This window comes from Meleagris gallopavo, chromosome 28 (assembly GCF_000146605.3).
Source record: "Meleagris gallopavo isolate NT-WF06-2002-E0010 breed Aviagen turkey brand Nicholas breeding stock chromosome 28, Turkey_5.1, whole genome shotgun sequence".
NCBI lineage: Eukaryota > Metazoa > Chordata > Aves > Galliformes > Phasianidae > Meleagris > Meleagris gallopavo.
The window spans coordinates 4,738,535-4,754,886 of NC_015038.2; the positions used below are offsets into that span (position 1 = coordinate 4,738,535).

The 16,352-nt window shown below is 45.2% G+C and overlaps 1 protein-coding gene across 2 annotated transcripts in view; it reads right to left on the reverse strand.

Annotated features, from left to right (window-relative positions):
* Positions 1-16,352, reverse strand: part of USP49 (ubiquitin specific peptidase 49) — a 32,089-nt gene that overhangs the window by 15,048 nt on the left and 689 nt on the right. For both annotated transcript variants that reach the window (XM_010724403.3, XM_010724404.3), the window contains exons 2-5: positions 9,377-9,460; positions 3,454-3,499; positions 2,377-2,521; positions 32-1,442 (exon numbers count right to left, since the gene is read on the reverse strand). In XM_010724403.3, coding sequence (XP_010722705.1) covers positions 32-1,414 — 1,383 coding nt within the window. In that variant the 5' untranslated portion in view covers positions 1,415-1,442; positions 2,377-2,521; positions 3,454-3,499; positions 9,377-9,460. The remainder of the gene's footprint in view (positions 1-31; positions 1,443-2,376; positions 2,522-3,453; positions 3,500-9,376; positions 9,461-16,352) is intronic.

Consider the following 16,352-nt stretch of genomic DNA (forward strand, 5'->3'; position numbering starts at 1 on the left):
AATTGATTTCTGTGCTAAACCAGGTGCGTACCTGACTGAGCAACTGCCCGTGAAAAATGGTGTTCACCACCTTCAGGACCTGCTTGGTGAGCTTCCTCTGCGAGAAAGGGATGAGGATCCTGCGCTTCGTTCCTTCTGACTCCAGCTCCTGCTGCACTTTATCCAACAGCTCGCATAGGAATTCCTGAGCGTCCTGCTGATCGTAACCTCGGAACGCCGGGATCAGACTCCACACAGAGTGCAGCATGGCAAACGGGGACACAAGTGCCCACTTGCCAGACCACATCACTCTGAAGAGGGTGTGCAATTCGTGACAGAGGGAGATGTGCTTTGAACGTGGTTCCTTGGGTTGTATTAGTTCTAAACTCCTGCTTATTGAGGAGCTGCCATTTAAGCCAGCTGGCAAGCTCTGCGCGCCGTATGATCCCACTCTGTCAGTCCTCCCTGACTCATTAGCAGCAGATCCATTCGCCAATCTGCCAGGCAACCTAGACTTCCCGTTCACAGTTTTGGCCAAGAGTTCTTCCGTTTCACAGAGATCAAGAGTCAAAAAGCATTCTCTAAATTTCTGGAGGTGACTCAGCACTTGCAGAATAGAGTTCATGTAACATGTGTTTCCCAGGTTCCTTAGACCCGTCACCCCGGGAGTCATCAGAGGCTTACGCCGGATGGAATAAAACTGATTGAATCTGCTGCTCTGCATCTGCCTTGAGGTAGGGGAAGCGGTCGCCACCTCCCTGAATTTCCTTGGAATCAAGTTCTCTCTGTGCACGTGCGACAGCAGCCTTGCACTCTTCCTCGGAGGAGTGTTTGCCAGCTCCTCCAGAAGCTGTCTCTTCATCTCCTGCCGTCGCCGCCTAGCTGCCTCCTTCTTCTTCTCCAACTCCTCCATCTGTTTCTTTTGTTTTAACTTCAGCTGGCCTCTGGAGCTCTTACCAAACCAGGTCCGCAGTGCCTTGGCAAGCAAAGACTGGCGCCTGTGCCAGAGAGCTGTAAGCATCTGAGATTGTCCCTGAGGGGTCCTCTGATGGCTGCACACGTCCTCCCCCAAAGTCATGGATCGCAATGTCCTCCCGCTTCTTGTTGATGGATCATGTTTTTGACTTTTAATCGCTGACAGAGAACTTCTCAGCAATTTCAAGTCACCCTCCGGGTTATCATTCAAGACATAATCTTCACAAAGGTAACAAAATACATACAGATCGTTAACTTCCATTGCCAATGGATGTCTGGTTTCTTCAAAGTGTTTAAGTGCATGCTCCTCCATGTACCTCCCACAGGCTACATGGGAGCATTTCAGACAAGCCCAGATTGATTCAGTTGTCTGGCAGTCCACGCAGTGCCACTTCTGTGGGTTCAGGATAGAATGGTCCTGGGCGAGTCGTAGCCGCCCAACATGTTTGCATCTATCCATCTCTTACAAAAGTCTTAGCTGCTTTGACCTTGTAAGGCAAAAAAAGATAAAAAATAAAAAAATCTCAGAGCCAGTACACATCTAAAATGAGCTCTTTTGTATAGATGTAAAGAACTACAAAAATACAGATGTTGTGACATTCCACTCACAGTTTTCCTTCAACAACTACATTATTTTCACAGTTTGCACAATTTCTTTAAATGCAGTTTTCATTACCAGCAAAAAGTATTGGACTGACAAACTGTACAGAACCAAACTGTCTAACTGTGTGCTCAGGGTGGCCCAGACAGCTGCCAGCATGCCCTACCCAAACTGCGTGGCTTCCTTCCAGAGAGAAAAAGATTAATTCAGTCCACACATACCCTTGATCTTTAGCTGCCCCCTGGAAATTGATACGTATGAAATGAATCTGGAATTCGAATGCATGCCATCAAGAATCAGACAAGGGTTCCAGCTTTCCACAGAAGCCATGAAAATATCAGACAACTGCCATAGCCAGAACTAGTCTATACACAACCCACAGCTCTGCAGGTTCTACATTCTACTTGAGTTCTCCGACTTCCCCTCACTTTCCCAAATGTTCTAATGTTTAAAAAAAAATAAGCACAAGGAAAAAACGAAATATGTAACAACTTGTTACAGTAAACCTAACGGGATGGCTGCACGCGTACATGTGTGCATGAACACAGAAACAGAAAAAGCTTATTCACTAAATTAATACATTGTAGCAGAAGAGAATTCAAAGCTGAGTATTACAACCGTAATTGTAGTGTGAAAAAGCTTTCAATCCATGTCCTGTGTGTTTTATAGGAGAGATTCGGTTGTGCAAGGAGCACAGGCAAAACAGCAAAGCACAGCTCCCAGCACCACAGTGCTTTGCGCAGTCCGACATCCCACACAACCGAAAGAGATCGGAGCACCAAAGCAGCACCCAGATCCACCCACTGACACACAGCACTCACTGAGTCACGTTGAAACATTCCTTCCTCTCCAGCGCAACGCTCAGAGCCTGGAACATCCCCATTTCATTCAAAGGAGTCTTGGCGGTTCTTTGAGAATTTAATTACTACTTAAGTCTTCATTCTAAGGAAGCGCAGCTTCAAAGCCCTAGAGAAAGAGAATATTCTCATGATGCACATAAACTATGAAAGCCAGCAAGGTTGCTTTGAACAGAATGAATCCCCTCAGCATAAGAGCTACTGCAGAGAACACGTTTATCCCAGAGAACAGAATTATCTGGAAGTCCAAGCACGAGTGCACTTAGGAACCCAAGCATGCAGACATTAAGAAATTTCACATGGAAGGGACCCTCAGGAATTTCGTTTTTCTGTTTTCATCTCTGATCATCTACAAATCTGCTGATCACATGTAGCCTCTTTGTCGTCAGCCTTTTGTAGTGGGTGACCCAACATATGGCAGAGGGAAAATCTGAGCAAAAACATGGAGCAAAAACATGCATCTCCTGTGATGGCTTCAATTTTGGCTGCTTTGGTGACTTTGTGAAAGTAGGGGGGAGGAGAGCAGTGTGAGGGGGAATCTTTCCTGAATTAAATTTCATTTCTGGATGATTTTTCAAACAAAACCAAAAATGAAGTAGCAACGGTTTTCAAGAGTGAACTGCAACAAAATAAGAACTACATGGGAAAGAAAGATTGGAAAAACCTGCAGTTTGCCAAAGGCAAAAAAGATTGGGAAAAAAAAGTATCTGTTGTAATAATCCAAGAGAGACTAAATTAGCTTGCTTATGCCTCTGTGGCTACAGAACTGCAATATGCACAGTACTGAGAGGAGGGACAGCAATAACAAACACAAGGTGGTTACAGATGTCACAGATGGTATCAGATCTGGTGGAGAGAATGCTTAGTTTAAAAAAAAAAACACTTTCTGAGAAGCAGGGTTTAATATAACGAAGGAAAGAGCACACTTTCTGAAAGCCATGGAATAAATATGTAACAATTGGCTGTGAATGTATATAGAAAACCTGTCTGACCAGGCTAAGACGACTTATTTTTAGTGGACCTAAAATGATGCACATTTACCTCAATTGCAGTCTTTTTCCAGTGACGCTGCTGCTAAAGATGAAATCTGTTAAAGAAAAAGACAAATAAAACTAGGTACCACAAAGGCCTTTTATTCTTCAACTCTCCTCTACTTCAGAATAAAGCACAAGTGGCCATTTCAGAATTAATTCCAACGCGGTGACTCTGCAGTGCCTGACCCACTTCAACTGTCCCTCCAAAGCAGCTCAAAGATTGGCTGCCGCTCTCACTTGGACTGTGTTAATTCTCTCACACATTCCAGGACCTGCAAAGACACTTCTGAAAATCCTACAGTAAACAAAAGGACAGCTTTGGTCTCCTCCTTCCAAACTGGAGGCATTCCTTCTCACCTTTCTCTCCCCTTCTTCCCTCCTTTCCCTCTTCTTCCTTATTTTTCCGCTCAAGTCCTGATAGAAAATTGTGGAATAATCCTGTCTAGGCTTGGAGAGACCAAGTGGCATCGCATAGACTCCAGCTTGAAAGAGTATAGACACTATGGTAACATTGACAGCCTTCATTTACATAAAAGAATACTAATTATGTTGTATCATCAACATCTGTGATTCTGCTCACTGCCATATGCGACAGTGTTGGGAATTTAACCCTTGAGTCTCACCAGCATATCCAGTTTTTGTACCAGGAAAGAAAAGATGGGCTTTCTGAATGCTGTTTTCTAGAGACCGATGAAGCAGCTGCCAAGCACAGACGCTCACCAGCTCCGCAAGGTCTCGGGACTCAGTATTTTCAAAGAGCACTGCATTTATTCTCAATTTCCAAGGAAAAAAAAACACCAAAAAAGCAGATATGTTGCTAGTTGAAGCTGGGTAACAGGCTACAAGGAAATCAATCACACACCAGATACAGTGCATTAAAGAACCATGTTTAACAATGAAGGAGGCAGTGGTGTACGAATTACAGCCTTTTGTCAACAGCTTTTGCTTTTCCTGTGTGGGCCAGCAAGATCTCCTGTTTGAAAAGGACAGATATTTTAACAACTCTGTTCAGTTAACAAAGCAGCTCTGCAGTGCCTCAATTCAGCCTCTCTTGGGGCAAAAACACCTCTCACATCACACCCCTCCTTCTCTCCCCACCTCCTTCTCTTTGGGCACCTAAGGACGCTCCCCTTGCAAACGTCAGCCCTGTGAACAAACAGCATACACACAGGGCTTCCCTGCAGGCTGGAAATGCATGGTGTTGACTCGACCCAAACGACTTACATTACACACCTTTTCAGTTTGCTCTCCTAAGACAGCCCCCAAAGAACATCAGCGTGGGTTTAACACCAAAGCTGCCCCGGCATCCACCCAGGGCTTGCAGTGAGCGCACCTGGCTGCTGTGTGAGCTGAGTCTCCACCAGGCTCTTCAGCTCAGGATTTCTTCCCCCTGTTACAATGCACACTACTGATTCCCTTTTCTTGATCCCTCCAATGAGAGAAAAAAAATAAATGAAGTTGGCTCTGCGGTGTTGTGGAACACATACCAGCAGCAGGCATTCTGAAGGGTGAGCCTTGCCAACATGCCAACAGATCACTGAGTAAGTCAGGGAAAGGCACATGCAGACAATTAAGGGCAAATGAAGGACTACATTTGTTCTTCTGCTTTAGGTAGATAAACAAACTGCATGCCACAACCTACCAGAGAGAATAAAGACAACACACTGGCGGGGAGAATTAAAAAGCTATGATTAGAGGAGAACAGGAAGATGAGTTAGAACCTGCATGCTGTTGCACAAGGTGGGGGGGAAAGCCTGAGAATATTGGAGGCGTTGAAGACATCTCAAACGGTAGCATGGTTGGGTCATGGTCAGACTCAATGATCTTTAAGGTCTTTTCCAACCTGAGCAATTCTATGATTTTATGATTCTACGATTCTGAGGCTGCTGTGACCCTCTAGCATGAGGCATGAGTAACCAGGTTAATAATGGAGAATCAGCTCCCTGCATTTTAAGATCTTGGATACAACAAACAAAATCTTCTCCTGGTAGTTACAATACATTGGGTTTATTTCTTGGCTTTACAATTTCTTCCATCAAATTTACCTAATTTTAAATAAAGCTATCTAGTTGTCCTTTCCTTCCCTTCTTGAACCTTTTCTTTTCCGAATATGGGATGGGGAAAAAGGCCAGGAGGAAAAATTTAATTGCATACAACCAAGCAGCTCTTCCCAGCCTCCCAGGAATGTTCTAGAGATAGCCTGAAAAATTCTCACTTTGCAAATGAGTTCCAGTCCTTAAGCACAAAGTCAGCTTCTGCTTTCTTTACCTGTGTGGCTCAATCCTGTGAAAACTTAAGGCAAGATCCCATAAGAACTTTAATAATCAAATGCAGCAAAACCAATTTTAACACTAAAGGAGCGTTAAGGTAAAACACATGACTTTATTACGTTCCTTTGTACCATTGTTACACATTTGGAAACTGATTCAAGACATCTGTACAGATCTGTTGACATTCACTACTTTCTTTCTCTACATAAACCTTCATGAAACAAAAAAGGTTTTGGGTCAGGAAAGGTGCGAGGTGCTCAGCTGTGGAAACCAGACACACCATCCATTTGTCCAATGGATCCAGAATAAACAGAAGTCTGGAACACTGACACCAAATCCTTCACTGCAAGCCGGAAATCACCTTTCAAAGACAGGTGAGAAGCTCAGGCTCAATGATTCTTAAATTCCTTCATTCCACTCCTGGGAAGGACAAAAGTGAAACACAGTGGCATCTCACCAGTCCATGGGGTATAAGTATCACATTCAGTACAACACGTTTGCCTTCATGTGAATCTCATTCTGTTCTAAAACACTTTAGGTAAAGCATCCTGAGGTGCTCTTGGTATCCATCAAACCTGTGCAAATGCACTGCATTTTGTCAAATTGGTTTAAAAACCTCGGGTGCAAAAAGCAAGGAGCTTCCAGTCACCCCTGCCTGCAAACAGCTTCCTACACACAGCATTAGAGCAGAACTTCGAGCCTGCTGCAAAAGCTCAAAAATGCAAAGAAGGAGATAGCAGGGAAAAGGGGTAGCTAAAAATTGCATGCAACTACTTAAAACTTTATTCCTCTGATTATTTTAACCTACCCGCTTGTGAGGAACCAATTATCAAACCAGATGTCTAATGAAAACATGCAATCTGAGCTGCTCAGATGATGACAAAAATTTCCTGCTCAAGACAGCCCCATTTCCTCTGCTGGCAAGAGCCACCCATGTGTAAGGGCTGCTCCAAAAGTAATGCCTCCTGTTTTATGATGCCAATGACCCCAATCTCAGGAGCAATGCTGTATCACTGAAAATAAAGGGTGCTTTACAATTTTTTTCCAATTACTCAGCACATTTTATTTAAAGTTGTCAGCTTCATATTCTAAAATGGGTGCTTCCCTCCAGCTGAGATGACAGACTAAAGTTAGTTACAGGCAAATTAACACAAACACACACAAAAAACTAAAGCACTAGGAACATGTAGATCAGGTATACAGCATTTCTTCAAACAGGAAGGACAAGCAATGAGAGTGAACACATGAATGAAGCATAGCTTAGAGCCAGACAGACAAGGGAAGGCTCAGACAATCTCATCTTTTGCACGCTACAACCCAGAATCTCAGGACTCAGTTTTCAAAGAAATCTTCAGTCATTGCAAAGAGGAAAAAAAGCCACTCAGAACTACAGAGAGCGTGGATATCCTATGTCCTGCCCTGGCATCCTCAGTGAGAGTAAATGTGATTTCTGCAGGCCTTGGGAAGCTCAGGTTGGCGGGCGTTGGTCCATAGCTGGTGGTAAGTGTACAACGAAGAGCACAGTCTCCACAATGCACTGCAACTCCACTTCTAACATTTCCAAGGCTTGGGGGCTCCAGTGCGCCTGTAATGCAGGAATCAGTCATCCCCCCAAAGCTCACCTCGCTATAGGAGATAACTGGCCCAGAAGATACCCACGAGCTTCACATCTTGCACCAGCAAGCAGATGCACATATCTCAAAGCTTCCAAGCCATAGACATGAAGAGCCCGGCAGCACAGCACACTGGGCACAGCGCCTGCCCAGCAGCAGGCAGCAGCAGCCATCTGTGCTGAGCCCTTGTCACCCCAGCACCAACACCAGCACAACGCACACAACTCCTTCAGGTACTATCTGTTTATCTAACCGCCAAGTTCATCACAGAAAGGCTGAGTTCCATTCAGCACTGAAAGCTTCCCCTGGAAAGGAGCAACGATGAGAAAACATTCTCTTTCCCAAAAACTCTGGAATTTTGAGTACTTTAGGAAAAGTTTTAACATCTCCCAGATTATTTTAAGCGTGACTGACATTCTTCAACCTACAGCCTCATGTAAACTGAAGCGTTCTGTTAACATGCCTGTGCTGATCAAGAGTGAAAACAAGTACAGTCCTCCCCAGGCCCTGCTCCTAAACAAGGCAATGTCCTGGGCAGATAAAAGAGCCTGACTCCTTTGCTGCCACATTCCGCTGTGCTCGGTGAGCTCTGTACACACAGATGCAGATATGAACTGCCCTTACCAGGAAGGCTGGCTGACAAATCTCAGTTAGAAAAACTCCCTCTCTTTTCCTAAAAGAAATCTGTAACTAAAACAAAAGACCACATGCTGACTGTGTCCTCAAAGGGCAGTAATTCATATTGTATGCCAGTCAACAGTTTAAGGCTGCGTGTCTTCTATCTACATTCCTTCCTAATGAAGATGCCCTTCAACCAAATACAGTTTAGCATTCACTAGGAACATAACTGGCAATTTATAGTTTGAAAATTATCACAAAAAGGCAAAGAGAAGACTAATTTCTTCAGTTCCCAAAGCATTTTAGAGTCCTCCTTATGAATTAGCCAATTTGCACTGCTGTTGAAATTCCCCAGCCAAGACAAGTTGAAGTGTGAAAGCTTTTAAAATTTAAAAGATGAATATTTAAAAGAAAATATTAAAAGATGAAATATAAGCATCCTTATTAAGCCAAACTTGCAGTGCTTCATGTCCAAGTGCTAGAGATGAACAAAAATAAGTGACTACAATCTCAAGGAATGCCCCCAGCACCCCTACTGTTTTCCATAGTAAGATCACCTTTTGAACTGGATTTAAGATAGCTATTTATTTTTTACAGTCACCTTAAACTGAACAGGAAGAAAAAATACACATCCTACAGCTCTATGAAAATCTGGGAACTTTCTATAAAATGTCTGCGGGTGTTAAAGAGCATTATCAAAATGCTGTACACTTCTTAGTTCGTGGCTTTCTGGAAGTCCATGTTTCTTTGTTTATTGAAGCACATAAAATCCCTCCTTCCCCTTTTCTTTGCACCGGTTTTACTTCTGGTTTGGCTTTTTGAAGTGTTAATAAGCTGGGAAACATGAGATGGATATACCGTGTAAAAGAGGCGTTCAGCATTAAAACCATTCACAATATTTCCTCTGCTCTTAGTGAAACAGTCAACAAGGCCAAGAGGCAGCCCACCAATTCCACTGCATGTTACATCTGTGTGAGCCCAAAGCAACTGCAGCAAAGACACACAGGTTGAATTTTCAGAATAAAACGTGAAAAAATGTTTTGCATTAGAACACTCTGAACGTAGATGCTAGCTGCCCAGTATCAAATAATAACTTTATGAAGCCAAGCAACCAGCTTCATAGAATCCATGAATTTACAGTTAATTCCATTTCCTTAATTGCTGACAACATCAGAGTGGCACAGCAGAGCAGTTTAAAGTTTAGTACATGTTTGTCCCCGAACATCCTGTAAAAAACAGTAAAAGTCAAAATTGGGGAAAAGAAACAAAACAGAGCTATAATTGATGTAAAATTAGCAGTACTGATGCCAAGTGAAAGCTACACCAGTTTTCACTATTTGGCCATTCAGACTACAATTTTGACACCCCACCACCCCCAAACTGTGGGGATTCACAGCAGAGCTGACACCTCCTGCTGCCTTCCACTTACCTCTGACCAGCTCAGCAAGGACGGACGCTCGGTGACGCTGCTCAGACAGGCAGAGCACGTGCTTACGTATCCACAGGGCAGGACCTGCACACAAGTGAACAAGAAATGTTATAACTGCATAAGTAACAAAGTCCAAGTTGAGCAAAACAAGCACCATTACCTTTCAACATGGCCCAACAAAGCAGGAACACAGGAGACAGATGAACAGCCATTCTCTCCTGTGCCCGCTTTCCCCACCTCAGAACTCCCTTTCATCACAACCTGCTACGGCACAGCCAAAAAAGCTGCTCTGTTTCATTTTGTTTGCTTTCGGAACGCAGAAGCCATTATTTCTTTGGACCACAATCTTAATACACTGTTTTTCATACGCAGTATATATCACATTGGTCCCGCTCTGATATAAGCAGTACATTCAGAGTTGGGGCTGACAGTAATAGTTCATACATTGTATTTTTAAAATACTTCAGAACTGCATTCAACCTTCTGTTCTATCCAAATTCTGCCTGCCTTCACAACAGTATCAGCAAAATCAATTTCCCACCGCTGGCGAAGAGCTTTATTAACAAGGTCAGAACAGGCTGCATTCCGACCTATGCATCTCGCTCCGTTCCCCCAATCTGTCACAAAACCTGACAGTTGTTGGTAGCAAAATACACCCAATTTCAACAAAGCAAAGCAGACCCAAACGCTGTTTCACAGGTATGAGATGAAGTTTCACAGCCCCAGCACATCAGAGAATGCTCTTGGCTCTGCTCGCACACGAACCCGATGGCTGCAGCAGAGCTCAGTTGAGCAGCCCTGGCATTCAGAAGCAGGCTAACAGTCTGCGAGAATCTCTTTGTGATGGACACAAAGACGGATTAGAGCGGGCAGTGAATACTTGTAAGTTATGGGTAGTCCTCTGCTGTTCTTCCTCCCCCATTCCAATTCATATTCATCTTGGCAAAATCTTAGACAGACTATTAACTAATCTAAAACAACATCGCAGCTGATACAACACAGAAAGCAATCACTCAAATGAGCATGTCAGTGCCATCTACCAAAGCAATAAAGAACAAGACAGCCCCAGCAGGCTGGGGCTTATTATCTCCACGGCCGTAATGAATAGGCAAATAGCATTAAATAGAAGTACAGCATCCCACAGCCACGTTTTGCGAGGCTCCACTTCGAGACATCTGAAGAACAGAGGTTAAAACAAGACAAAAACAATGAAAGGCTTCCAGCTTTCCATGCCCCTTCCTAGTGGATTGTGCCTCACTTTGTGCTGCGAGTCTTGCTCTGGCTGAAGCCACTGCCTATGGGCGGCAGGCAGACTGAGGAGCAGCACTGTTGTTCTCCCATGGCAGAGTGAGGGAACAGGAACCTGATTTGCAAACTATTAGACTGATAATCTTCTCACAGAATCTAAGATCAGCTGAGGCCCAATTCGCCAGCATCTGTTATTTTAGTAAATTATCTTACTCTGAGGTCAGAGGTCATCGTATCAATTTGTTTTGAGGTGAAACAACGAAAGGACAAGAAGAAAAGGAAAGAGGGAGAGGTAGATTTGGTTTGGACATCACCACCTCAAAAAGCTGCTCCTACAACCTTCCAGCCTTACAATAATGAGGAGACCGGCCCTCGCACTCAGGGACTCACTCATTTCTCCAGCATCCGAAAGGAACCAGAAATGCTCAGAGACTCCACACCACAAAATCCAAATGATATTTTCCTGCCTGCCTTTGACAAACAGCAGCTATCGTCATCCCCTGTCAAAAACAAATTCATGGCTGGGAGAAGGGTCCTCATCTGGCGCACATTCAGGTGAATTAACTGTTCTTAGTTAAATAGATTTGCTTCCAGCCTTAGTCTGATGACAGATTAACTCATGGCTGGTAGGATTATAGACTTACCTCTGGAACTAAATCACTTCTGAATCTGAGTTATAGCTATTAGTTCTCTAAAGCTTAGCTGAACAGCTTTTAGTACCTCCTTTGTATTTTCGAAAGAATGATTAAACATCATTAAAGCCAGGCTGAGGGCTCTTCCTCCCAACCCCTGCACACAAACAGTTGGCTGGTTTGATTTCTTTGGGTGGTTTTTCTTTTTTAAGAGAACAGGCTCTATGTAGATTTTTTTCCCCTGAAATAATTCATATTGCATTAAGCCTAGAATAAACCCCCCCACATCCCAATTAAAACACATTTTTTCCATGCTTGTGTGCGAGCGCATACGGAAAGAAAAAAAAAACAGACAAAAACCTCCAAACTTTGTTCTCCTCAGGGAGAAGCAGCTATCCAGAGTGAGCTGCTCTTTGTGCTCAGCACGGCGCTTTTGTTCCCAGCACACTGCTCAAGCTGCAGAAGACACAGTCGATGCTACAGAGCCTGGAAACGAAGCACTCGCATGCAGCAATGAGCTACAGCTCCTCTCTGCTGAACACATCAAGCACGTATTTAAGTGGGGCTTATTTGTACACAAAACGTTACACATGCAGCACCCAAGAGCTCCGTGCCATCAGCCAGCAGCTTTCCTGCACACCAACAAAGCAGGGCAGCAATGGTGAGCCGTGCTACCTGTGCAGGGCCACAGCACCAGGCCTCCTCCCACCCCCCATGCAGCAAGGAAGGCCAGCAGCAGCCTTCCCATGCACCTGGTCTGATATTTAGTGATGACTTCCATTTAATTGGCACAGGTGACAGCTTGGTGCATCGAGCTGCCTCACCGCGGTACTTTTGCCGTCTGCATTTCCAAGGCAGAAGCAGGGGAAGGGGCAGTGAGGAGGGAAAAAGTTTCCTTAAGAAACCAAAGGGAAGTGATCTGGTAACTACTAATTAAGGTCACCGGGAGGAAAAGCTGAAGGCATCGCTCCTGTGAGAGTGCAGTGCTGCACTTGGATGTTGCACTGGCACACCGATGAGCTTACAGACAACAGAGCGCCCTGCGTTCCCTGCCCAACACCAACTATCAATCTATCCCCACCAGGTGATGAGCTTTTTCTTTCAGGAGCAGGCAATCCAAGATTCAGTACTCATCATCAGGGCCCTCTGGCTCATCCCAAGCCGGCCACCATCCCTTCATCAGGAGCTGCGGCTTTCCATGCTCCAGCAGCACACCTGCGCTGATGTGCATCCACCCACGTGGGATGCTCCGATCCATGCTTGGAACTGCCACCCAGAAAATCCACCACCTATTGCCAACTACAGAGCCAAGCAACAAAAACCACACAGTGAATATAAAAGCAAACCCCTAATTAGCCAAAAAAGCCACAAGGCCCTCACGTGACAGTTACACAGATCTGCACACAGAGGGGGGGAAAAAGCATTCACACCAAAGCTGAAGTGCAATATATGAACAAATCACTTGTTCTGATGGCATACAGTTCAATATTTTCACAGATAATGCTTGAGTTAGAAGTCAGCCACACATCTGTGTGATTCTCTTCACACAAGGCACTTGTTTTTCAGTCGGAATGCATTGAATGTGCAACGTAAGGTGACATTCTGAAGCGAGTTGATGAAGTTAGCTTCAGCACCAGGAGAGAAATAAGCCCGGCTCCATCACAAGAGGGAAAGGATTTCATCCAGTGTACAGTTTTGCAATTGGAATAAAAGGAAAGCACACCTATCGTGCATCATTTGAATGGAGCCAAGCTCAGAGCCATTGCTCTCTTCCAGGAAACGGGGAATCAAAGCAGCAGCAGTGCAGAAACACAAACCAGCACTGACTGCCCTTCTTAAGATACCCTGTCAGTATTTCTAGCTAAAAGCCACGCATTGCTCCATCTGCACTCCCACCTAGACAGGCTGGAAAGATCCCTTTTCCTCACCAAATCCTCAAATTCTCTTCAGAGGCTTTTCATAGCTTGAGAGAGAGACAGAATGTAATTACAGGACAGTATTTCCTAACCAAATCCAAGCTGCCCTCTGAAAGCGAATGGGAAAATATGGTTACAAGGCAATGCTTCTCAATCAAGGGGATGGATTTGCATTTCAGAGTGAATAAGGGCACATAGCTGTGGTCACCATTTCTTAATCAGCTCAGCTGATGTCCTATAGAAGGTCTCAATGGAAGAATGCAGCTGCAGCCCATAACTCTTGGCTTGATCTTCTATGGTTTGACTGAAAAGACTGAAAAGAGCATCAATGAACTGAAGCTCTTCTCCATTAAATTGATTCTTTCAAATCCACCACTGGGCTCACACAGAGCAAAAAAAAGAAAGCTTCTTTTCCAGTACACTTGGTTAGAGGCTGGGGTATAAAAGGTTTTGTGATATATACTACACACTGAGGTGTACCATAATAAATAAAACTTTTGAAGACCAAGATGGAGCGTGTTATTTAGCAGTTCCAATGGTCTGTAGGAATTCCTGAGTCTGAAGATGTGCTTTTTTTTTTTTTCCTTACTTAAAGCGGCCTTTTGCATTTCGATTAGAAAACAGTGAAAACACATTTCCTTTTGTGACCACCCGTTTGTCACGACCAACGTGTTACATGAGATACATTTCAAATGCACTCATCCCAACTTTGAGCCCTCGCATCCACATATTTCAGTGCTCTTCTTCACCTGAAAACGCGGCTGAACCACAGAGCAAAGCAGTGGGACAAGGAGAGGGCAGGCGTGCACCGCGGGAGGAAAGAGCCTCAGACACACAACCAGCTGCCCGTGTTGTGCTGCTGCTTTCTCAGGGAGGTTCTGAAAAGGACAGTGTGATATTTGAGCTGCCCGATTGGAGCAACTTGCCTTGTGAGCTCTCTTTTGAAGCATCCCTTCCAGCCAAGGTGCTCCCTAACAAGACTGCTGGCACTTCCTCAGAGATTTCAAACCTATTTTTGTCATGCACTGGAGGTGTAATAGTAAACGTCAGCTCATTACTGTCAGCTAATTAACAACATTTAGCACAAAGTAGCCAAGTTTTCTTTGTTTCTACCTATGTACTTAATCACTTTGCAACAGTATGGGGGGAGGGGGAGATCCTTCAAAAGCAGCAGAAAACAGTGCAATAAAGAGCACTTTAATTTGCATTGTGCTCAGTACGCTGCGATAGGAATTACTCACCGCAGGTGTACCACAAACTTGTTCAGACCACGGAGGACTGACTTCTTGACGACATTCACAGAACTCTGAGTGGGTTTCTGCCTCCTCTCCCTCACTCCTTGGTGAAGGGCTGTTTGTGCTGCTGTCTGCATGCTGGGGCCATAACTCAGTGGTGGCAAAGCTGTGTGCAGCTCAGCAGCATCACCAGAGCCATCTTTGATCTCAGAAGTGGAGAGCGGCAGCAGCAGTGCACACAAGCAGGAAGAAACACACAGCACATTCTGGTTTATGCACTGAATGTTAGGAATACGCTGATTTCTGATTTAAATAATATATATACATTGAAATTGCTTAGTGCAGCTCATGTGCTCCAGAGCAATTGTTCATCAAGGGCTTTGTGCTAATGAGGAAGGTCTTGCATTGAAGAGAGTGACGGGGGTTCCTGCTGCCCAGCACAGCTCTGCTCATTGTGCTGAAGTGCTCAGGGAAGGTGGAGAGTTCACATGCACAGCAATTAACAACATGCTGCTGAGACAACAGCAGCTCTGGAGGTTTCACTCCCCACAGTGGGGAGGGGAAAAAAAAACAAACAACAATCCACAGAACCCCAACCCAAAGCCTTGATGGAACGCTGGAGGTGAGAACCACAGCGATGCTGCAGCAGAGGTTTCACACTCATCCACCAGCGAGAATTCTCATATAGAACTCCCAGCATTCAGCTATCGGGCAGACAGTCCTTCACAGCACATAAAGCAGTGCAGCTCAAAGCTGGCTGTTACTATGGAACTCACACATTACCTTTTTCTCCCATTCCATCTCAATTGCTGTATGGCGTTACAAGTGAGGTTTTCAAACCACCGATCTCAGCATCTCTCTGTTCCTTTCTAACGAGCAACTTGAAGGCTTCTGCCTTGAGTTCTGCTTTGACTCAGAACTGAGGACAGCTTCATAAACCTTCACATACTTCCTCAGAACAAACACGCATGTGAAAGAATTCACGTGTGTGTCTTGTAAGAGAGAATCCGAATTTTCAAGCAATTCCATTTCCCGGCTGACCTGAATCTATCAGTTAACCTCCTCTGATGGAGAGCACACAGCTACGCTTCACTTCGTGAGTCCTAGCAGAAGTCCTAAGAAATTTCAGTGTATAAATGGATATTAAAGGGGAGGGATGGGGAGGAAGGGGACAGGACACAATATTACCAAAGGAAACCCTGAGGCTGATTAAAATAAGATCTTAAAAGATGGATTCTGTAACACAGACTGCTTTTGCCACCACCAAAGTTCTCGTGTGCAAGTGTAGCGCGTCCGTAAGTGCTGGGAACCAAGCAATCATTTAAAGAAAGCAATTAGCAACTAAGTGCGTCTTAGCAAGGAAGGAAACGGAGTGGGCTGTCAGACATGGACAGGGAAGAACTACAAGCAAGCGAACCCCAAATGAGAGACGACGCCGAGCCGCGAGCAGGAAGCCGCGCTCCGCACTTCCACACCGCGAACAGCGCAGGGGCGGCCCGAGCCGAGCGGGACTTGGCTTCCCCAGCCGCATTCCTTCACCGGCAGCGCGGTGCAGCCGCACAGCCGCCGCTCACAGCGCGGTGCTTTGGCTCACAGCAGCACCGCTCCGACCCTCCGTCGCACTGCGTGATGGAGCCGCTGCACCTCCGCAACCGCCGCGACGACCTTTAACTCTTTAGCAGCGATCTCTGGATGCGCAACAGCTGAATTCAACCCTGATTTCAGCGCTCCTTAAAGCGCCGCGTGCGCGGCCGTCACCGGCTAAAGAACGTCCACTGGGACAAACAGAACTTGCGCAACAGCGAAGGCCGTGCCAGCCCCGGATCGCCGCCACTTTCAGAGCCCCTTTCTCACGCGAAGCCTCCGATATCCACGGGCAAAAGGATGAGGGGAAAACAAGCGTCGGCAGCGTCGTGTCTGAGCGCCCCGAACACCCGCGATCTCC